At 40.3% G+C, this 25378-nt stretch overlaps 1 protein-coding gene across 4 annotated transcripts in view; it reads left to right on the forward strand.

Annotated features, from left to right (window-relative positions):
• ncam1b (neural cell adhesion molecule 1b) overlaps window positions 1-25378 on the forward strand; it is a 335812-nt gene that overhangs the window by 305857 nt on the left and 4577 nt on the right. For all 4 annotated transcript variants that reach the window (XR_009656853.1, XM_060943809.1, XM_060943810.1 and 1 more), the window contains exon 18: window positions 14748-14943. Coding sequence is in view for 3 of the 4 variants with exons in the window: in XM_060943809.1 (XP_060799792.1) it covers window positions 14748-14943 (196 nt within the window). In the remaining variant the exon portion in view is untranslated. The remainder of the gene's footprint in view (window positions 1-14747; window positions 14944-25378) is intronic.

A 25378-nucleotide genomic window follows, 5' to 3' on the forward strand; every position in this document is an offset into this window, starting at 1 on the left:
CGCTCAGCGAGCACCTCGGTGTGATCAGCTGTTCGTTTAGCGACAGAATGATGGAACTGTCAGTGCACGCTCAAAGGTAAACCTGCACATGCGCACACACACACGGACTTCCTCTGTCTGCTTGACTGTGCGAAGCGAGCGATTTCATGTACATTATTTGCTTTAATCCCCTTAAATTTAATTTTGTGAGATATTAAAGAAATAAACGTATATCACAATGACCACATTTAAGAGGGAACTAAATTTCACCGATTTTTATGAAATCGAAAGGCCGTCTAGCTTTAATATATTGCTTTAATTTGCATTTCAATGCAATATTAATATGTAATAAATCAAATAATACAGTACCAGTCAAAATATATTTGGACACACCTTTCTAATTCAATGCTTTTCTTTATTTTTATGAATTAAAAGTCACTTCATGTCTTAAAGTAATGATGGATGTCGTTTCTCTTTACTTAGTTGAGCGCGTCTTGACATAATATGGATTAGTACAGTTGTGGATGGCATAGGAATATTTACTGTATGTTTATTATTAATATTTACTGTTTGATCTCAAACGCATTAAGAAGGGAGAAATTGCACTAATTAATTTTTGACGAGGCACTCCTGTTAATTGAAAAGCATTCCAGGTGACGACCTCATGCATGAAGCTGGTTAAGATAATGACAATCGTGTCATCAAAGCGTCATCAAGGTAAACACTGGATAGTCTGAAGAATCTAAAATACAAAACATTTTTAAACATTTACCAGATAATCCCATATGTGTTCCATATATTTCATCGTTTTGATGTCTTCAGTATTGTTCTACAATGTAGAAAATAGTCAAAATACACACAACCCTTTGAATGAATAGAGTAGGGGTGTCCAAACTTTTGACTGGTACTGTATATACTGCATTGTAAATTTCATACATCAACCCATAATTCATTCCAGTAATGAGTGTCCAAAAAAGGGCAAATAAATAGCTGAATCTTCATTTCTGCCTGTAGTGTAAGCCCTGTTTCACACAGGAAGCAGATGAGAACAAACACACATTGTATTTATTCAACCCAAAGCTAAACCATAGATGTGGTGTGAACATGACCTTGAGATTAATTCAATTAAAATAAAAGCCAAACAGTTAAACACCTTTGATATCAGATGATGATTAATATGAATAATGATATGTATTGTTAATGCAATTCAGAAATGCTATTGGCCTTCAGCAAAAATAAAAGAAAAATCATTGTTTTGAACAGATGTTCTGTTTCCATGTATTTTGAGTGATAAATAGGGGCGGGATGTGTGCTGTGTGTCCTGGGTGAAACATGCACTAACGTGCTTTACAATAAGGAAGAACACGCATCATCATTTACTCCTCAATTACAAATTAAAGTTTCGGTAAAGTTAAACTTAAATGCATTGAATTCTTCTGCTTCTAAGTTCTGTTTTATGAGCAGCACTTCATTCAGGACTTTGGTGGAACGGGGCCCAGGTGCCGCAGTCATCCGTCATGTCCAGCCCTCCGCTTCCTCTCTAGAGCTCTATTCCTCACTCGCAGGCCTGGATGAGTTCAACACTGCTGAGTTCAGTGTTTTCCCCTTATAACCCAGATTTAGCTTCTCAGGGTCTTGATCCTTATGGTTTCTGTCTTTGCCATTTGCTTTTCTCCCTTTTCTGTGTTGTGTGAAGTCTTGCATAAGTATCATTGGGGATGTGTGTTTTTTTTTTTTTTTTGGTACTCACCCAGAATCAGGTCAGCTGGAACTTATGAAGGATGTGGTTCTTCTCTCTCTCTCTCTCTCTGGCTCTCTCTCACTCCTTCTCTTTCACTCTCTCTCTTGCGCTGTCTCTGTGTGTGTGTCTCTCTCTCGATTTCTCTGTCTGTCTCTCCCTTTGTCTGTCTCTCTGTCTCTCTGCCTCTCTCTCTGTCTGTCTCTCGCTCTCTTGCTGTCTCTCTCTCTCTCTCTCTCTCTCTGTCTGTCTGTCTCTCTTTTGCTAACTCTCTCTTTCTCGGTCTCTGTCTGTCTGTGTCTATCTATCTATCTATCTATCTATCTATCTATCTATCTATCTATCTATCTATCTATCTATCTGTCTGTCTGTCTGTCTGTCTGTCTGTCTGTCTGTCTGTCTGTTTCTCTCTTGCTAACTCTCTCTTTCTCGGTCTCTGTCTGTCTGTCTGTCTGTCTGTCTCTCTCTCTCTCTCTCTCTCTCAGTCTCTGTCTTTCTGTCTCTCTCTCTCTATCGATCTATTGATCTACAACCCCAATTCCAAAAAAGCTGGGACACTGTGTAAAACATAAGTAAAAACAGAACGTGAAGATTTGCGAATCATGGAAACCCTGTATTTCATTGAAAATAGTACAAAGACAACATATCAAATGTTGAAACTGAGAAATTTTATTGGTTTTTGAAAAATATTTGTTCATTTTGAATTTGATGTCAGCAACATGTTTCAAAAAAGTTGGGACAGGGGCAACAAAAGACTAAAAAAGTTGTGTAATGCTAAAAACCCCCGAATTTGGTTAATTGGCAACAGGCCAGTAACATGATTGGATATAAAAAAGAGCATCCCAGAAAGGCGGAGTCTCTCAGAAGTAAAGATGGGGATGGGTTCACTGCTCTGTGAAAGACTGCGTGGGCAAACAGTGCAACAATTTAAGAATAACGTTCCTCAATGTAAAATTGCAAAGAATTTGGGGATCACATCATCTATGGTAGATAATATCATGAAAAGATTCAGAGAATCTGGAGGAATCTCTGTATGCAAGAGACAAGGCTGAAAACTGACATGAGATGATGCCTGTGATCTTCAGGCCCTCAGGAGACACTGCATTAAAAGCAGACATGTGTCTGTAGTGGAAATCACTGTATGAGCTCAGGAACACTTGAGAAAACCATTGTGTGTGAAAACCGTTCATTACTGCATCCACAAACGCAAGTTAAAACCAGATATAAACAATATCCAGAAACACCGTCACCTTCTCTGGGCCCGAGCTCTTTTACGATGGATGGACTGAGGCGAAATGGAAAATTGTCCCGAGATCTGATGAATCAAAAGTAGAATTTTTTTTTAGAAATCATGGACACCATGTCCTCCAGGCTAAAGAGGAGAGGGACCATCTGGCTTGTTATCAGTGTGCAGTTCAAAAGCCAGCATCTGTGAGGGTATGAGGGGGCATTAGTGCACATGACATGGGTAGCTTTTACATCTGGGAAGGCATCATTAATGCTGAATGATATACCGTATAACCTCTAATGAATGCCCCCGGGGGCATTACATTTTTCAAAAGGGGGGCGTTTATTAGGGGTAAAAAACTCACAGTTGATCGAATTTTTCAAACCCTAACATAACTGCCCTACTAATTTTCCCTAACTTTCGTACGTTTTCTAGGTGAAAAGTCATCAAATTAAGTGTTTTTAAAAATGTATTTATTTTTAATTATTTGGGGCGCTTACTGGAGTGTATATGGTAATGCAGGTGTTCATTCGGCGAGGAAACAGCCCAGATATAGCTCGCGTGTTAGCTGGCTTGACACCTTTGATCTTTTCGCCGACCACTGTTACGTCACTCACTTTGCATAAAGCTCCCTTTTTGCAGAAGTCACGTGCCTCCCAGATAATTTGATCTGATCATTCTGTTTCTAATTGTAAAGATGGACACACGTGTTGAAAAACACAAATCCTACACTGTGAGTTTTAAGCTAAAAGTCATAAAAACGGTGGAGGAGAAAGGAAAGCACTTTGCTTCTAAACTGGACAAGATCGATGGTAAACGAGTCCGTGAATGGTGCCAACAAAAACGCAAAATTGAAACTTTGGCAGCCAGGCAGAAAAAGGCTAGTGGTGCAGGTCGGCCTCTGCAGTATGTGGCCATTGAAAAAAAAAAAACTTCTTGAGTGGTTCTTTCAAAGGAGGGAAGCTAGAGTAAGGATCACAGGCAAGGCGCTGAAAATGGAGGCAATGCGGCTCTATAAGGAAGACGGATGAATTGAATTTGTATTCGATTTGGATACTGGACTTGGATAGAAAACCTGGGGTATGTAAAACTGTTCAGACTGTTAGTTTTTTTTTTATTTTGAATTATTTTTTTCCGAAATATGGGGGGCGTTAATTAGAGGTTATACGGTAAACACATTTCAGAGCAATATGCTGCCATCCAGACAAAATCTTTTTCAGGGAAGGCCTTCCTTCTTTCAGCAAGACAATGCCAAACTGCTTTCTGCACATATTAAAACTGCATGGCTCCGTAGTAAAAGAGTCCAGGTGCTAAACTGGCCTGCCTGCAGTCCAGACCTGTCTCTTATTTAAAACATTCAGTGCATTATGAAGAGCAAAATATGACAAAGGAGACCCCGAACTGTTGAGAAACTGAAATTGTATATCAGGCAAGAATGGGACAACATTTTTCTTCCAGAACTACAGCAATATTGGTCTCCTCAGTTCCCAAATGTGTACAGTGTTGTTAAAAGCGACACAGTATTAAACATGCCCCTGTCCCAACTTTTTTGAAATGTGTTGCTGACATCAAATTCAAAATGAGCATATATTAAAAAAATAAAATAAAATTTCTCAATTTCAACATTTGATATGTTGTCTTTGTACTATTTTCAATGAAATATAGGGTTTCCATGATTTGCAAATTTTTGTGTTCTGTTTTTATTTCCAGTTCACACAGCATCCCAACTTTTTTGGAATTAGGGTTGTATCTTTCTCTCTCTCTCTCTCTCTCTCTCTCTCTCTCTGCCTGCCTGTCTGTCTGTCTGTCTGTCTGTCTGTCTCTCTCGCTAACTCTCTCTCTCTCTCTGCCTGCCTGTCTGTCTGTCTGTCTCTCTCGCTAACTCTCTCTTTCTCGGTCTCTGTCTCTCTCTCCCTCTCTCTCTCTGCCTGTCTGTCTGTTTCTCTCTTGCTAACTCTCTCTTTCTCCGTCTGTCTCTCTCTCCCTCTCTCTCTCTGCCTGTCTGTCTGTTTTTCTCTTGCTAACTCTCTCTTTCTCTGTCTGTCTGTCTGTCTCTCTCTGCATAAATATGACCTAAAACATCATCAGATTTTCACACAAGTCCTAAAAGTACAGTAGATAAAGAGAACCCAGCTAAACAAATGAAACAAAAATATGATACTTGGTCATTTATTTATTGAGGAAAACGATCCAATATTACATATCTGTGAGTGGCAAAAGTATGTGAACCTCTAGGATTAGCAGTTAATTTGAATGTGAAATTAGAGTCAGGTGTTTTCAATCAATGGAATGACAATCAGGTGTGAGTGGGCACCCTGTTTTATTTAAAGAACAGGGATCTATCAAAGTCTGATCTTCACAACATGTTTGTGGAAGTGTATCATGGCACGGACAAAGGAGATTTCTGAGGACCTCAGAAAAAGCATTGTTGATGCTCATCAGGCTGGAAAAGGTTACAAAACCATCTCTAAAGAGTTTGGACTCCACCAATCCACAGTCAGACAGATTGTGTACAAATGGAGGAAAGTCAAGACCATTGTTACCCTCCCCAGGAGTGGTCAACTAACAGAGATCACTCCACGAGCAAGGCGTGTAATAGTCGGCAAGGTCACAAAGGACCCCAGGGTAACTTCTAAGCAACTGAAGGCCTCTCTCACATTGGCTAATGTTAATGTTCATGAGTCCATCATCAGGAGAACACTGAACAACAATGGTGTGCATGGCAGGGTTACAAGGAGAAAGCCACTGGTCTCCAAAAAGAACATTGCTGCTCGTCTGCAGTTTTCTAAAGATCATGTGGACGAGCCAGAAGGCTATTGGAAAAATGTATTGTGGCTGGATGAGACCAAAATAGAACTTTTTGGTTTAAAGGAGAAGTGTTATGTTTGGAGAAAGGAAAACACTGCATTCCAGCATAAGAACCTTATCTCATCTGTGAAACATGGTGGTGGTAGTATCATGGTTTGGGCCTGTTTTGCCGCATCTGGGCCAGGACGGCTTGCCATCATTGATTCTGATCAATGAATTCTGAATTATACCAACGAATTCTAAAGGAAAATGTCAGGACATCTGTCCATGAACTGAATCTCAAGAGAAGGTGGGTCATGCAGCAAGACAACAACCCTAAGCACACAAGTCATTCTACCAAAGAATGGTTAAAGAAGAATGGTTAATACAACCTCAATTCCAAAAAAGTTGGGACAAAGTACAAATAGTAAATAAAAACGGAATGCAATGATGTGGACGTTTCAAAATTCCATATTTTATTCAGAATAGAACATAGATGACATATCAAATGTTTAAACTGAGAAAATGTATCATTTAAAGAGAAAAATTAGGTGATTTTAAATTTCATGACAACAACACATCTCAAAAAAGTTGGGACAAGGCCATGTTTACCACTGTGAGACATCCCCTTTTCTCTTTACAACAGTCTGTAAACATCTGGGGACTGAGGAGACAAGTTGTTCAAGTTTAGGGATAGGAACGTTAACCCATTCTTGTCTAATGTAGGATTCTAGTTGTTCAACTGTCTTGGGTCTTTTTTGTCGTATCTTCCGTTTTATGATGCGCCAAATGTTTTCTATGGGTGAAAGATCTGGACTGCAGGCTGGCCAGTTCAGTACCCGGACCCTTCTTCTACGCAGCCATGATGCTGTAATTGATGCAGTATGTGGTTTGGCATTGTCATGTTGGAAAATGCGAGGTCTTCCCTGAAAGAGACGTTGTCTGGATGGGAGCATATGTTGCTCTAGAACCTGGATATACCTTTCAGCATTGATGGTGTCTTTCCAGATGTGTAAGCTGCCCATGCCACACGCACTAATGCAACCCCATACCATCAGAGATGCAGACTTCTGAACTGAGCGCTGATAACAACTTGGGTCGTCCTTCTCCTTTTTAGTCCGAATGACACGGCGTCCCTGATTTCCATAAAGAACTTCAAATTTTGATTCGTCTGACCACAGAACAGTTTTCCACTTTGCCACGGTCCATTTTAAATGAGCCTTGGCCCAGAGAAGACGTCTGCGCTTCTGGATCATGTTTAGATACGGCTTCTTTGAACTATAGAGTTTTAGCTGGCAACGGCGGATGACACGGTGAATTGTGTTCACAGATAATGTTCTCTGGAAATATTCCTATGCCCATTTTGTGATTTCCAATACAGAAGCATGCCTGTACCGGTATGTGATGCAGTGCCGTCTAAGGGCCCGAAGATCACGGGCACCCAGTATGGTTTTCCGGCCTTGACCCTTACGCACAGAGATTCTTCCAGATTCTCTGAATCTTTTGATGATATTATGCACTGTAGATGATGATATGTTCAAACTCTTTGCAATTTTACACTTGCCCCTTTTCCACCAAAGCAGTTCCAGGGCTGGTTCGGGGCCAGTGCTTAGTTTGGAACCAGGTTTTCTGTTTCCACTGACAAAGAACTGGCTCTGGGGCCAGAAAAAATGGTTCCAGGCTAGCACCAACTCTCTGCTGGGCCAGAGGAAAGAACCGCTTACGTCGGCGGGGGGGGGGAGTTGTTAAGACCAACAACAACAACAAGACCGCGAAAGATCGCCATTTTTAAGCGACTAGAAGCAGCAGCTGTACAAACGCGAAGTCATCTATTATTATTATTATTATTATTATTATTATTATTATTGTTGTTGTTGTTGTTGCTGCTGCTGCTGCTTCCGTGTTGTTTTTGCTTCAATATTCGCCCCAAGGTTTATGCAAACGTAGTGACGTAACTGACATATACAGCGACGTAATGACGTATACAGCGATGTAACTGAGATATACAGCGACGTAATGACGTAGCTCCGCGAGCTATGGAAAAGCAAACTGGTTCTCAGCTGGCTCGCAAGTTGAACGAGTTGTGAACCAGCACCAGCACTGGCTCCGAACCAGCCCTGGAACTGATTTGGTGGAAAAGGGGTAACTGTCGAACTCCTTTCTGATATTGCTCCACTATTTGTCGGCACAAAATTAGGGGGATTGGTGATCCTCTTCCCATCTTTACTTTTGAGAGCCGCTGCCACTCCAAGATGCTCTTTTTATACCCAGTCATGTTAATGACCTATTGCCAATTGACCTAATGAGTTGCAATTTGGTCCTCCAGCTGTTCCTTTTTTGTACCTTTAACTTTTCCAGCCTCTTATTGCCCCTGTCCCAACTTTTTTGAGATGTGTTGCTGTGATGAAATTTCAAATGAGCCAATATTTGGCATGAAATTTCAATATGTCTCACTTTCGACATTTGATATGTTGTCTATGTTCTATTGTGAATACGATATCAGTTTTTGAGATTTGTAAATTATTGCATTCCATTTTTATTTACAATTTGTACTTTGTCCCAACTTTTTTGGAATTGGGGTTGTATTTTGGAATGGCCAAGTCAAAGTCCTGACCTTAATCCAATGGAAATGTTGTGGAAGGACCTGAAGCGAGCCGTTCATGTGAGGAAACCCACCAACATACCAGAGTTGAAGCTGTTCTGGACGGAGGAATGGGCTAAAATTCCTCCAAGCCGGTGTGCAGGACTGATCAACAGTTACCGCAAACGTTTAGTTGCAGTTATTGCTGCACAAGGGGGTCACACCAGATACTGAAAGCAAAGGTTCACATACTTTTGCCACTCACAGATATGTAATATTGGATCATTTTCCTCAGTAAATAAATGACCAAGTATAATATTTTTGTCTCATTTGTTTAACTGGGTTCTCTTTATCTACTTTTAGGACATGTCTGTGAAGAGTCTCAGTCATCCAGGTCATAGTAAAATGTGGGTGGTAAAAGAGAGCAACTGGACTTGCTTGAATCTTCAAGCAAGTCCAGTTGCTCTCTTTTACCACCCACATTTTACTTTTAGGACTTGTGTGAAAATCTGATGATGTTTCAGGTCATATTTATGCAGAAGTATGTGTGTGTGTGTGTGTGTGTGTGTATATATATATATATATATATATATATATATATATATATATATATATATATATATATATATATATCTGTCTGTCTCTCTCGCTCTCTGTCTCTCTCTTTTTCTCCTCTCCATCCCAATTTTTGTTCCCGTTTCCCTTTATTTCAGTTTTGTGATTTGAAATGAGATCCTTTCAGATATAATTAGCGTGATGAATACTTTAGCCTGCGTTTTCGATGATGATTTGAATAGTGTATTCCAAATCCAGGTCTGTATGTGAAGAACCTTGCTCTAAAGGAATCCAGCCTGATATCAGAGCATTAACCACTTTACTCACCTCCCTCACATGCGTCACCTTTGAACTTGGAAGCTTTTTTCATTCCGCTTTCCTCTGTAACATCAGCTCACTTTTTTGGTTAATTTACAACCTTTATTTCTGTGGTTTTGACTGTTATTTCTCTTGTTTCTTCTCTCTTTTTCCCCTCCCATTTCCCTCTTCCTTTCTCTGTTTGTCGTGTGTCATTGTGCCTGTTCTTGGATATGGATGGATCATCACATACCCACACATGCAATATATTTTTCTACAATATCCTCGTGCTGTTGTTTCTTCTTTTTTTTCCTTCCTTCCCGTGCAATCTCGATGTATGAATTTCTGTATCTCTGACATGTGGTGTATGTGTGTGTGTGTGTGTGTTTATGTGTGTTCAGTCACGCTTGGCAGCTCCTCAGTGATGTGCACCTTCTTGCCGATGGTGTTCTCGCTGTTCCTGCTGTCATTGCTGTGATGGTGTGATGAGCGAGAGGTGTTTTTGTGTTCAGGGCATCCTAGCTGGATCTTTTGCTAATGATTTTGATCTTTTTGCTGATACAACTGAGCCTGAAGTGTGGATTAACACAATTAACAAAACAGACAGCTCAGTTTCCATTGCTCATATCTATATTATAGAGCACTTTTTTTTTCTTTTCAGCCGAGTGCACTGTACAGGGAAGAGGGAATGGAAAGCACTAAACTAGGTTTATATGTGACAAATCTGGTTCTGCTTATCTGTACATATTTCACTAATTTTCTAACTGCTGGAATACTGTATAAAATTGTACATTATATGATCTTTAAGTAAAGACTTTGTAACGTCATTGAAGCATTTTCTGAGATCTGCAACTCAGACTGGTATTCTGTGACTCTACAGGAGTAACGGCAAAAACATCAGCATGTACTCTCTAGGCATGTGCATATCTGGATTTATTAAATTTTTTTATATAAATCAGTTGCCTGCATTATCATTTCCTAATCATTTAGTATCATCTATGCACCGATCAGCCATAAAATTAGAAACACTGACAGGTGAAGAAGTGAATAATATTGAGTATCTCATTACAATGGCACCTGTAAGGGGTGGGATATATTAGGCAGCAAGAGAACGGTCAGTTCTTGAAGTTGATGTGTTGGAAGCAGGAAAAATGGGCAAGCGTAAGGATCTGAGTGACTTTGACAAGGGCCAAATTGTGATGGCGAGATGACTGGGTCTGAGCATCTCCAAAATGGTACATCTTGTGAGGTGTTCCTGGTATGCAGTGGTTAGTACCGAACGAAAGTGGTCCAAGGAAGTACAACCGGTGAACCGGCAACCAGGGTCATGGGTTTCGAAGGCTAGTCCATATGGTCCAATCCCACAGAAGAGCTACTGTAGCACAAATTGCTGAAAAAGTTAATGCTGAGTAAAAGAGAAAGGTGTCAGATTTAACTTTTTCAGCAGTTTGTGCTACAGGAGCTCTTCTGTGGGATTGGACCATATGGGCTAGCCTTGGTGCCCCATGTGAATCAATGAGCCTTCGACACCCATGACCCTGTCGCCGGTTCACCGGTTGTCCTTCCTTGGATCACTTTTGTTCAGTACTTACCACTGCATACCAGGAACACCCCACAAGCTGTGCCGTTTTGGAGATGCTCAGACCCAGTCATCTCACCATCACAATTTGGCCCTTGTCAAAGTCACTCAGATCCTTACTTTTCCTGCTTCCAACACATCAACTTCAAGACCTGACTGTTCTCCTGCTGCCGAATATATCACACTCCTTTACAGGTGTCACTGTAATGAGATAATCAGTGTTATTCACTTCACCTGTCAGTGTTTTTAAGGTTATGTCTGATCAGTGTATAATCTCAGTACAACAGCTTGTTCATTTTGAAACCTTTTTTTTTCTTGCTGTTGTTTTGATTCAAACCTGCAAATGTATTTATGACAGCCGACATCATCGTCATATTATTTGTTGCTGATGTTTGCTGGTGAGTATACTGTTTTGTGCTACTAAAAGACATAGAACTCTACACCTTAGATGTGCATGTGCGATATATGTGACAGGTTGAAATGATTTTCCTAATTAGACCATTAAAATGTCAAAGGGCCTCGAATTTGTTTTCATCCACTATCTGGCTATATGGTACCTTTATAGAGTATGTGACTTAACAGACACATTGCTCAAAACATTAGACAAAATGAATGGTAGAAAAGTTTCCATACAACTTTCAGAGGAAAACTGGTCTGTTTTTTGAACCAGTGGATGATATTACTCGAAAAGCAAAGTTAAAGATAAGGAACAGATGAACTGATATTGACATTTGTTTTCATGTTGGAAGTAAACGAACACAGCCATCTGCCTGAAAGCAAAATTAGAATTAGCTTTGATGACTGTTTTGAAATTCAGCAAAGATGAGTCAGTAGACATGAGACTGGTTTGATCTTGAGATTCTTCTTTGTTTATTCATTTGATGAAAGAATTTTCAGAAAAGCCTGTTCACCAACAGAAGTGCAACTTCAGAAAGGCTATACCAGTTTAATTTTCCAGTTGAAAGATCCAGCTGAGTCAGGGAGTGCTGTCACCTCTGACCTTGGTGTGTTCTCTCAGAGACACATTGCACCAAAATGTAATAAGAAATACACCATCTATGGAGACAACCTTGGCATAAACCTCCTTTGAATGTATAACAGTTATTCCACGAAATCGAGTCATAGCTGATGAAAAACATAGCACCGAGTTGGCTACCATGGTGCTTGAAAGTTTGTGAACCCTTTAGAATTTTCTATATTTCTGCATAAATGACCAAAAACATCATCAGATTTTCACGCAAGTCCTAAAAGTAGATAAAGAGAACCCAGTTAAAGAAATGAGACAAAAATATTATACTTGGTCATTTATTTATTGAGGTAAATGATCCAATATTACATATCTGTGAGTGGCAAAAGTATGTGAACATCTAGGATTAGCAGATAATTTGAAGGTGAAATTAGAGTCAGGTGTTTTCAATCAATGGGATGACAATCAGGTGTGAGTAGGCACCCTGTTTTATTTAAAGAACAGGGATCTATCAAAGTCTGATCTTCACAACACATGTTTGTGGAAGTGTATCATGGCACGAACAAAGGAGATTTCTGAGGACCTCAGAAAAAGCATTGTTGATGCTCATCAGGCTGGAAAAGGTTACAAAACCATCTCTAAAGAGTTTAGACTCCACCAATCCACAGTCAGACAGATTGTGTACAAATGGAGGAAATTCAAGACCATTGTTACCCTCCCCAGGAGTGGTCGACCAACAAAGATCACTCCAATGCAAGGCGTGTAATAGTCGGCGAGGTCACAAAAGACCCCAGGGTAACTTCTAAGCAACTGAAGGCCTCTCTCACAACAATGGTGTGCATGGCAGGGTTGCAAGGAGAAAGCCACTGCTCTCCAGAAAGAACGTTTCCGCTCATCTGCAGTTTGCTAAAGATCATGTGGACAAGCCAGAAGGCTATTGGAAAAATGTATTGTGGCTGGATGAGACCAAAATAGAAATTTTTGGTTTAAATGAGAAGCGTTATGTTTGGAGAAAGGAAAACACTGCATTCCAGCATAAGAACCTTATCCCATCTGTGAAACATGGTGGTGGTAGTATCATGGTTTGGGCCTGTTTTGCTGCATCTGGGCCAGGACGGCTTGCCATCATTGATGGAACAATGAATTCTGAATTATACCAGCGAATTCTAAAGGAAACTATCAGGACATCTGTCCGTGAACTGAATCTCAAGAGAAGGTGGGTCATGCAGCAAGACAACGACCCTAAGCACACAAGTCGTTCTACCAAAGAATGGTTAAAGAAGAATAAAGTTAATATTTTGGAATGGCCAAGTCAAAGTCTTGACCTTAATCCAATGGAAATCTTGTGGAAGGACCTGAAGTGAGCAGTTCATGCGAGGAAACCCACCAACATCCCAGAGTTGCAGCTGTTCTGCATGGAGGAATGGGCTAAAATTCCTCCAAGCCGGTGTGCAGGACTGATCAACAGTTACCGGAAACGTTTAATTGCAGTTATTGCTGCACAAGGGGGTCACACCAGATACTGAAAGCAAAGGTTCACATACTTTTGCCACTCACAGATATGTAATATTGGATCATTTTCCTCGATAAATAAATGACCAAGTATAATAGTTTTGTTTCATTTGTTTAACTGGGTTCTCTTTATCTACTTTGAGGACTTGTGTGAAAATCTGATGATGTTTTAGGCCATATTTATGCAGAAATATAGAGAATTCTAAAGGGTTCACAAACTTTCAAGCACCACTGTATAAGTCATGTACGATGAGATTGAGTGGAATAACTGTTTTATTCTCTCCACATTCACTGGATTTTAAGAAACAGAGCATTTTTATTTTTTGCAAATTCAGTAAATAAAAACTTTATACAAAATGTCCAACAAAATCATTTCTGCTTAGCGTACATGTGACAAATTTCATACATGCATAGTAGCAATTTGTGAAAAATGCAACAATGATAATTTTTGAAAAATAAAAAGGATATGTTCTTACCAGGGCGGCACGGTGGTGTAGTGGTTAGCGCTGTCACCTCACAGCAAGAAGGTCCGGGTTTGAGCCCCGTGGCTGGCGAGGGCCTTTCTGTGTGGAGTTTGCATGTTCTCCCCGTGTCCGCGTGGGTTTCCTCCGGGTGCTCCGGTTTCCCCCACAGTCCAAAGACATGCAGGTTAGGTTAACTGGTGACTCTAAATTGACCGTAGGTGTGAATGTGAGTGTGAATGGTTGTCTGTGTCTATGTGTCAGCCCTGTGATGACCTGGCGACTTGTCCAGGGTGTACCCCGCCTTTCGCCCGTAGTCAGCTGGGATAGGCTCCAGCTCGCCTGCGACCCTGTAGAACAGGATAAAGCGGCTACAGATAATAAGATGTTCTTACCATCAAATACTTTTATTCCATTTTTTTCTTTATTTTTGGGGGGTTTTCTTTTCGAGTAGAGTTTTTATTTCATCCTCAGTTGGTTCAGCAACACACGCCACCATTTTGTTTTTCTCTCCTTATGGTATATGAGCTGATATCCCGATCTTAGAGTAGCCAATCAGAGCACACGATTGCTCATATCCAGTGAATGTGGATAGAACAGTTTGAAATGTATGACAGGATTGAACACAAAATGTTAGCAAATGGTTATAGAATCAGAGGCAAATAGTTAAAGGAAATATTTCCACCTCTGTGCCAGTGAGTGACATTTATTAGTGTTTGGATCTGGTTTGAACTGGTAGCTCATGAGGCCAATTCCACAAGTAAAAAAAAACAAACAAAAAAACAGTAATGTCATGAAAACTGATAAATATTTTAATTCACTGTAGAGTGTACATTTTTTATAATTTTTATTCATGGTAATTGTTTTTTCTTTTGCTTATAAAAGTAAACCTTGAGTCAGTCTCCTTAGTTCTCTCTCTCTCTCTCTCTCTCTCTCTATTTATCTATCTTGCTCTATCTATCTGTCTTTCTGTCTCTCTCTGTATCAATCTATTTCTCTCTCTCTCTCTCTCTCTCTCTCTCTCTCTCTCTCTCTCTCTGTGTCTCTCTCTCTACCCCCCCAGACTTTATTGAGGATGGCCCAAGCCTGAGTACAGGGCTGATTGTCGGGATCCTCATCCTGGCGTGTGTGGTCCTGTTGTTGGCCGTGGACGCCACCTGCTGCTTCGTCAACAAGTGCGGCTTGCTAATGTGTCTCTGTGGCAAACCCGGGACCAGTCCAAAGGGCAAGGATGTCGAGGCAGGAAAGGCTGCATTTGTGTAAGGAGATGGAGTGTTTTATTATTATTTTTCTTCACTTCATTTATTAGTAACAGAAAATGGTATAATATGAACACCAGAGCTGATTTTGTGCCAAAAGTATCAGGCAAAATCCTGAGATAAAATATTCAACAAAAAGAAGCACTCACCATTCACTTAATTAGGAATGCCTGCGCATTCATGCAGTTATCCAATCAGTCAACCATGTGGCAGCAGTCAGTGCTTAAAGTTATGCAAATACAGGTCAAGAGCTTCAGTTAATGTTCACTTCAAACATCAGAATGAGGGAGAAGATCCCAGTGACTTGGAACATGGCGTGGCTGGGTTGAGTATTTCATAAACAGCAGAAATTTCCTCTGGAGATTTCTACACTAGAGTTTACACACAGTGCTGTGAAAAACCAAAAACACCCAGGTCTGTTGATGAGAGTGATCAGAACAGAATGGAGAAAGGAAACCAATTAAGAAGAAGAAGAAGAACAGCAGCTCAAAAAAACTCTTTACAGCTGTGGTGAGCAGAAAAGGATCTTAGAAAGCACAAGAGGCCGAACTTTTAGGAAGTTATGCCACAACGGTGGAAGTCTACATTGTCTTCTACTCCAGTCAGCCAAGAATACGAATCTGAGGCTACAGTGCACACAGGCTCAGCAAAATTGTCCAGTTTTGGTGAATGTTTAACAGTTATTCCACAAAATCGTGTCGTACATGAGCTGATAGCCGATGAGACGCGTAGCACCAAGTCGGCTATAAGCCATGTACGACGGGATTGAGTGGAATAACTGTTTTATTCTGTTCACATTCACTGGACTTTGAGAAACTGAGCATTTTAATTTTTTGCAAATTCGATAAAGAAAAACTTTATACAAAACGTCTGACAAAATAATTTCCACTTGGAATGTAAACAAACCAGCGAAATGACAGGAGCAATTTGTGAAAAATGCGATAATAATTCTTGAAAAAAAAGATACGTTCTTACTATGAAATACTTTCATATCATTATCTCTAGCTGCTTTATCCTGTTCTACAGGGTCGCAGGCAAGCTGGAGCCTATCCCAGCTGACTACGGGCGAAAGGCGGGGTACACCCTGGACAAGTCGCCAGGTCATCACAGGGCTGACACATAGACACAGACAACCATTCACACTCACATTCACACCTACGGTCAATTTAGAGTCACCAGTTAACCTAACCTGCATGTCTTTGGACTGTGGGGGAAACCGGAGCACCTGGAGGAAACCCACACGGACACGGGGAGAACATGCAAACTCCGCACAGAAAGGCCCTTGCCGGCCACGGGGCTCGAACCCGGACCTTCTTGCTGTGAGGCGACAGCGCTAATCACTACACCACCGTGCCGCCCCTGAAATACTTTCATTCCATATTTTGTTGCTTTTTTATTTTTTGGAGTTTTGTTTTTTCGAGTAGAGTTTTTATTTCGTCCTCGGTTGGTTCAGCAACACGCTCCGCCATTTTGTCTTTCTCTACTCACGGTATATGAGCTGATTGGCTATCTACTACTAAGATATCAGAACGCGCGATTGCTCATGTCCAGTGAATGTGGATAGAATAATGCCAAATACAGTGAGATCACATTTTTTTCCTTCATTCTGATTTTTGATGTGAACATTAACCGAAGCTCTTGACCTGTATCTGAATGATCCATTATGCATTTTACTGCTGTCACATAACTGACTGATTGATTGATTGGTTAATTTCAGGTGTAAAGATGTTCCTAACATAGTGGATGGTGAGTGTACGTCTTGTAACCACAATCTTAAATACTTACCCAAAAAGCTTTAATTTAAATTATTCCCCCCCTTGTTATTTTTGTCTTGGTTTTATATAGTAAACATTTTAAATGTTTTTTGGTCACCTGGAATTTGTAGCAGCTGACGCTCAGTCACGCCCACTCATGAATCATGGCATTTGCCCCAATATGGCAGTAAGATCTGGACTGATGCTCAGCATCACATATCCCTCGTCAGTTATTGTAGTTAGTTATCAAAGTTATTATATTGCATAAACGCTGTTAGTATTAATACACAGGTGGTTATGGAAAATTGTGCGCACTAATTGGTCAAGAAATTCGGACTATTTCTCGATAATCACCTCGAGCGACTTGGCAAAATGGCGGCCAATCACTTCGTCACCGTAAGTGAGGATGAAATACAAGATATGGAGGAAAATGCTGTTCCTAAAAGCACTAAAGATGCTCCACAGTTTGGTCTAAAACTATTCAGCGGTAAGGTGGAATTGTTTTATTTTATCGATTTCAAAAAAAGTATTTTATGTGACTCGGTGTAGATAAGTGACACAAGTCTGCGATGCACCGTTATTACATTTGCATGCTGCTTTTGAAGATTGAAATAAAATATTTTTTAATACGATTTATTTTCTTTCTTTTTTTTTATAATTACCTGTGTATTTAAAAATTATCCACCTCAGGCTCAGTGAATAATATCAGTGAATAATAATCGAGATGAAGTCGAGCCTGGAATACTTTTCGGCTAACAGGTGTGTCTCATCTAAAGTTATTATAATTAGTGCAATTTCTTGCCTTCTTAATTTGATTTGAGATCAAATAGTAAATAATAAAAATACAGTAAATAGCCCTATTCCATCCACAACTGTAGTAATCCATATTCTGTCAAGAACCACTCGACTAAGTAAAGAGAAACAGCATCCATCATTACTTTAAGACAGGGGTCACCAAACTTTTTTCTCTGGGGGCCAGATTGTCGTTCCTGACTGTGATGGGGGGCCGGGGTCGGGTCAGCTATATAACATAGAATTGTATGACCCAGACAAATATGACCACCAGCAGGCCTCATTGTGTAGTAGAGATTACTAGCCTGGCACTGCCATCCACACTACTATATCCCCACTACTATATCCCCACTACTATATCCACACTACTATATCCACACTACTATATCCCCACTACTATATCCACACTACTATATCCACACTACTATATCCCCACTACTATATCCACACTACTATATCCCCACTACTATATCCACACTACTATATCCCCACTACTACTGTATATCCCCACTACTATATCCACACTACTATACCCACACTACTACTGTATATCCCCACTACTATATCCCCACTACTATACCCACACTACTATATCCCCACTACTATATCCCCACTACTATATCCACACTACTACTGTATATCCCCACTACTATATCCACACTACTATACCCACACTACTACTGTATATCCCCACTACTATATCCACACTACTACTGTATATCCCCACTACTATATCCCCACTACTATATCCCCACTACTATATCCCCACTACTATATCCCCACTACTATATCCCCACTACTATACCCACACTACTATATCCACACTACTATATCCACACTTGATTCCTGGCACATATTTGTTTATCTTTACTAGTGGTTTGCAAAAGTAGTAATCGAGTCTTCACACTTTGTTTTAATTTGAAATACCACAGATATTCCATTTATTTATTTTCTAATAAAAATAACATCAAAGCTGTCAAGGTAAGAAACATCTGCCTAGTTGAGGTGATTGACACTGGCAAAGGTGAGTGGAAAATTATAAATTGTAGGTAGGCCTGTTGATATTAATAATATCACTGCTTGATTGCGAGCATATGACGAAAATTCGGAAAATATGAATAGTTCATTTTATAACTAAATATCAATTTTAATTGATAAAATCAACAAAATACAAGATGCAGACATGTTGTTATTTGCCAAAAAGCAATGTAAAAAAAAATAGGCCATGACCACTTTTGGGGATTGCCTCATAGGGCCAGTTCAAGTGGTGGGGGGCAGAGGGGCTGGGGGGCCGGTCAAAGGGAGGTGGCAGGCCGGAGTCGGCCTGCGGGCCGTAGTTTGATGACCCCTGCTTTAAGACATGAAGAAGTGTCTTTTAATTCATAAAAATAAAGAAAAAACGTTGAATTAGAAGGTGTCCAAACTTTTGACTGATACTTTATATTTGATGATGACTGCACGCTTAAAAGCAAACTCCATTCGACCAGAAAACATTAAACAAATCACTGAAGCCAATAACACATAAAACAAAGCAGCAGCAAATTCACAAATGTCAAAAATGAAATGCTATGTCAGGTAACAATTACAGTGAATAAATATGTAAGATAATTCAAATATACTTAAGATACGTGATGCTTACAATTTTTTAATAAATATATAAGTTATGATGGGTCACGGAGATAAACAGTGAGATTAAACTATGATTAAAAAATAAGAGATATTCTGAATGAGTGTGTTGTACTTTCAAGCATCTTTACAACCAGCACATAAAAGAGCGCTGATTGATATATAGCAAAAGAAATGCGAGCTTACAAATGGTAATTAGGAAGAAATGAATTAATTAATAACAGAGAAGAAAGAAGCTGTCTGTTAAAGACCCATGCATTATCCGTAGCCACTTATCCTGTGCAGGGATCCCAGCTGACTGCGGGCGAGAGGCGGGGTACACCCTGGACAAGTCACCAGATCATCGCAGGGCTGACACACAATCATTCACACTCTCACATTCACACCTACAGTCAATTTAGAGCCACCGATTAGCCTAACTTGCATGTCTTTGGACTGTGGGGAAACCAGAGCACCTGGAGGAAACCCACGCAGACACGGGGAAAACATGCAAACTCTACACAGAAAGGCCCCCGTCGGCCACTGGGCTCGAACCCAGAACCTTCTTGCTGTGAGGTGACGGCGCTAACCACTATGCCACCGTGTCGCCCTCTGTTAACTCTCTGGGGTCTGAGGGTATTTTCTGGCACTATAATGATTAACATTTGAAAGTGTTTCTAGACCGAATAATTATATGATGAGAATGTTTCATCGTAAAAATTATAATTAACAATTTTTCGCTGAAGGTGAAGTGAATATCGATGAATAATAGCCGAGACGAAGTCAAGATTATTATGCACCGATATTCACTTAGCCTGAGGCAGATAATTGTTTTTTGTCGATACACCGGTGATTATTTAAAAAAAAAAAAGGTATTTAAAAAAAATAATGTATTTCAAACTTCAAAAGTGGCATGCAAATGTAATAATGGCGCAGCACAGACTTGTCACTTATCTACACCGAGTCACATAAAATAAATCCCATCTCCACCTTCCTTTGAATAGATTTAGACCAAACTTCATAAAATCTTTAGTGCTTTTAGGAACAGCTTTTTCTTTCATAATTTGTAATTCTTCCTCACTTACAGTGACAAAGCGATTGGCCGCCATTTTGCCGAGTCACTCGAGGTGCAGTGGTGGCTCCTGAATTTTTTTTCGGGGGGGGGCAATTTTCCCCCGTTATGTCTACACAGACCATAAATGTCCACAGGACTGAAGTAAATTGACCTAGGTAGCAAGTCAACTGTTCTACAGAATGTTCTGTAAATAGATTTTGTACTTCAAACTCCATGACCAGCAAGAATTTTACAGACTGTGCAACTTAAGGACAAACAGGAAAGTGCACTTACTGTAACAAAACATTGTAAACAGTTGGCTAACATAACAATAGCAGTTGAATAAATAGATGAGTGGATCGTTAGATCTTGCAATTACTGGTATTTACCAAGGATATTACCAAAGTGCTAACTCTCAGAGCAAAGTGTGGCAAATATAAAAATGCACATTGAAAACATCAAAAGTGAACGGATTCTGTGACTGTGTGTGTGTGTGTGTGTGTGTGTGTGTGTGTGTGTGTGTGTGTGTGTGTGTGTGTGTGTCACGAAGTCAACCAAACCCAGAAAAACACCGCGGTGACTGGAGCCCTCAGTTTCGTCTTTGCCTCATAGAGCTAACTCGAACACTCCACAAAATTTCACGCATTGGATGAGCCGGTTTAATATGTGCCTGTTCTTGCTCACCTCATCGTTGTGGCGGTGAACTGCTAGCCTGTAGCCCTCATCCGGTTGTGTAGCGATGTTCACTCTCCCAAAAGCCGAAAATTTCAGGCAGCTGCCCATGTGAATCTTTGATGACTCATGTTTTTTTTATTTTCTCTGACAAATGATGCATGTCCGAAACTCCAGTGACCGTCCAAGCAGTGTTGTCTGTGGAGCCACCTCCAGGGTGGAAAAGTAAGCAGGGGGAGCAGAAAACCGCTGAGGCGTCCTCGCAGCCAGCTCGCCAGGATTTGCGCTGGGACCATGTTGAAGTAAACCCTCGAGTATATGATTTCCCCCCCTTGTCGAAATTTGTTTTATGTTTAGATTTGGTCGAGGGGGGTCCAGCTTGTTTTGTTGCCAATTTAGCTCGATTTGATCGCTGACTAAATGGAACTTCTTTTAAGGACCGCACTGAATTGCTTTCCGCATCCATCTCACCTCAGAAACTGAGCGGATCGAACGCAACTTTGCCGCACTGCGCAGTGACGTAAGCACGTTAGGGCAAGCCCCCCCCCGGAACCCATAGAGATTGCATTGAAGTGTCAGTCAGGAGAAAAAAAAATATATTAACATAGGACTCTATCAGTGAACTCTTGGGCGATTTTCAGCGTGACTGAAATCGCCCCAAAAAGGGCGGTACTCTAGAAGCAAGACCACCCTGATTGGACAATGATACCCAGAGACAGATTTGAACCGCCTCGAGCAGCGCTGTTGAAAGTTTGTTTTAAAAAAAGAAAAAAAACTTTTTTTTTTTTTGTTTTGGCAGTGCGTCGCCCTTATGCACCAGCTGCCCTTGTCGAGGTGATTACTGAGAAATAGTCAGAATTTCTCGACCAATCAGTGTGCACGATTTTCTGTAATCACCTTCATATTTATACTAATTCATAATATTTACATAGGAAGTTATTTTACATTGCAGACTAGCCATTAGGACTTTCGGGACTTTCCTCTCTCACAGGCACTTTTTAATGTCTCGCACGCAAACACCATGTACTGGTAGCAGGCCACCATTAGGACCTCTCAGAGACCCTGCTTTTTGTTTGCGCTCGTATCCTACAGTTGTTGCTGCTTTGTCGCTCGGAATATTTTGTAATCCACTTCAAGGGAAGTGTGGGTGGAGAGAGATTAGATGAAATTAGTTCTGGTGTGACGGTCACTGGATGCAACAGTGAACAATCAAAAAAAAAAAAATCAATAAAATGCAAGATTAATTTTATCTTGTTAGCTATATTATTTTATACCACTTCACTTCACTGGCTTCAGTCTCTGGCACACATTTGCACACAGCACTACAACACGACATATTAATACCCCAAACACAGCCTTCTAGGTTTTTAAAATGGCAGTCCCAGTGGTACTCGATGCAATCTGAATAAGCCCTGCATTAATAACCATTTAGCTGCAGAAAATTACCCATCAATCAAGTGAACACTTTATTAAAGAACTTATTAAGTATACTGCACAACAGTTTTTAAAAATAATTAAATCACTGTTTACTCTTAGGAATTACTGTTTGGCAAAAACTGAAAAGGCTCGTCAGAGTTAAATTGTAGAGCAGAATCAGAGCCCAGAAGGAGGCACAAGTTGGAAACAGAGACTGACATAGAGACAGCTGAGGGGAAAAGAGAAGAGCGGAGATGTGAGACATTGATAGGCTGTGAAGAGAAGACAGAGTGTGCATTCAATTTCATCTGTTTCACACTCCCAGTCTAAAGAACTTAGCATGTTTTTTTTTTTAATTTCCCATTCCCACCCCAAACGGAAAATAAATTATTTCCATCTTCACACAGCACTTTGTTGTTTATGACTGTATTATTCATTTGTGGTTTTATATGTTGGAACTAATGGATGCCCATGCTGTAATTTTAGCAGATGCACTTTCATTTACAGTGATGCTTGAAAGTTTGTGAACCCTTTAGAATTTTCTATTTCTATGACCTAAAACGTCGTCAGATTTTCACACAAGTCCTAAAAGTAGTTAAAGAGAACCCAGTTAAACAAATGAGACAAAAATATTATACTTGGTCATTTATTTATTGAGGAAAATGATCCAATATTACATATCTGTGCATGGCAAAAGTATGTGAACCTTTGCTTTCAGTATCTGGTGTGACCCCCTTGTGCAGCAATAACTGCAACTAAATGTTTTCGGTAACTGTTGATCAGTCCTGCACACCGGCTTGGAGGAATTTTAGCCCATTCCTCCGTACAGAACAGCTTCAACTCTGGGATGTTGGTGGGTTTCCTCACATGAACTGCTCGCTTCAGGTCCTTCCACAACATTTTGATGGGATTAAGGTCAGGACTTTGACTTGGCCATTCCAAAACATTAACTTTATTCTTCTTTAACCATTCTTAGAACAACTTGTGTGCTTAGGGTCGTTGTCTTGCTGCATGACCTACGGTCAATTTAGAGCCACCAATTAACCTAACCTGCATGTCTTTGGACTGTGGGGGAAATCGGGGCACATGGAGGAAACCCATGCAGACATGGGGAAAACATGCAAACTCCACACAGAAAGGCCCCCATCAGCTGCTGGGCTTGAACCCAGAACCTTCTTGCTGTGAGGCAACAGTGCTAACCACTACACCACTGTGCCACCCCCAAATAAATTTTATATAAGCAAATACTTAAGAGACGTTGATTGGATAATTACTGCAGGGATTAATACGTTTCAGCTGGTAACGTTTCTTTTAACCCTAACTGATGCAGTGAGTAGCTTCTCTCTTTTTTTTTTTTTAAACAACCATGTCGGAAGACATATCCTGCGGTCATGGAAAAGATGTTACTGTGGTTCAGAAGGGTCAAATTATTGGCCTGCATCAGGCAAAGAAAACAATTAAGGAGGTAATAAAGAAATTAATACAGCATTGGTTGAAAGTAAATGCTGCGATGTTGCAGAAGGTTGTCAAAAAAATGCCAAGGCAAATTTGTGCTGGAATTAAAGCTGAAGGTGGTCCAATGAAATATTATTGTGTGCAGCTTTTTTTTTTGGCCAGGCATTGGTGCACTCTTTCGAATACATTTATCATTTCTATTATAACAACTCATTCCCAGGGACTTGAATGGCAGATAATCTACATAATCCAAGTCTATTAATAAACAGATAATAAATCTGAAATAACTTTTTTTTTAACAAAATATAATTGCTGATCCTGTATGTTGTTAAACTGTTGTTGCAGTTTTGTGCAACGAAATGTTTATTTAACAGTTATGGAAAGAGTCTCCAGTGTTAGGGCAGTAACAATCAGAGGTAAAGCTGTAATTTTCAGTTTTCTGACATGCAAAATTATTTAAGATGCATTCTTACTGACTATAAATGGATAAAATATCATGCCACATTGTTCTTAATAAATAAAATTTTTTGATGTTGGGAAATGTATGAAGACATTGCTGTGATTTAAGCTGAATAAAGCACTTCGGGTCATTGTTATTGGAAAATAATCAACTTCAGGGTTGTAACAGTGACTGCACTTCACATTGGGCTGCATCGCGCCACCCTGCCATTGGTTATTTTCCTATAACAGCATGTCCTATCATATTTTCATTAATTATGTATTCTAGTTGATTAAAATTAAGTTTGTACTTTATTTTCCAAACAAATAATGAACTCGCTGACCCATGACTCATGCCCTGCAGCACCACCTTCCAAAAGTTCATTAAGTTTCCTTTTGCTGTTTACTGCATAGGAGTGTACTGGTAGTCTTGTGTATAATGGCAATTGGCACATGATATGTTGGTTTCGTTCTTTTTATACCCCCGCTCTGAGGGGGGGGGTTATACTGCAACCACAAATCATAGCTACTTGGTAATTGGTACCAAACTTCAGCTTGGGGTTCTATACCGTGTATACAATTTTCAGGTGTGTCGCACATCGACTTCCTGTTTACCAACTGATCTTATTTACGAAACATATAGGGTGGATTTTGACGCTATTTCAAGAAGCAAAATGCTATTTCAAAATGCCAGTTTACCAGGATGCTATGTGAAATCCCTGGGAAGAGACACCGTTCTTTACTTACGTGTTTCAGGGTTAATTATTTGTTGAAATCAACATTCATAATAAGTGTCCTACTGTATTCCTTCGATTGCTTGCATTCTGATATATGCAAGAGCGGGGGGATACGGAAGTGAGCACACACTTGATCTTTGTCAATGTGAAATGGGTGGATTTATTATTTTTTTTAAAATGAGTATCCCTGGGCGGCACGGTGGTGTAGTGGTTAGCACCATCGCCTCACAGCAAGAAGGTTCTGGGTTCGAGCCCAGCGGCCGACGAGAGCCTATCTGTGTGGAGTTTGCATGTTCTCCCCGTGTCTGCGTGGGTTTCCTCCGGGTGCTCCGGTTTCCCCCACAGTCCAAAGACATGCAGGTTAGGCTAACTGGTGACTCTAAATTGACCGTAGGTGTGAATGTGAGTGTGAATGGTTGTCTGTGTCTATGTGTCAGCCCTGTGATGACCTGGCGACTTGTCCAGGGTGTACCCCGCCTTTCACCCGTAGTCAGCTGGGATAGGCTCCAGCT

This window comes from Neoarius graeffei, chromosome 17 (genome assembly GCF_027579695.1).
Source record: "Neoarius graeffei isolate fNeoGra1 chromosome 17, fNeoGra1.pri, whole genome shotgun sequence".
NCBI classification, from domain to species: Eukaryota; Metazoa; Chordata; class Actinopteri; order Siluriformes; family Ariidae; genus Neoarius; species Neoarius graeffei.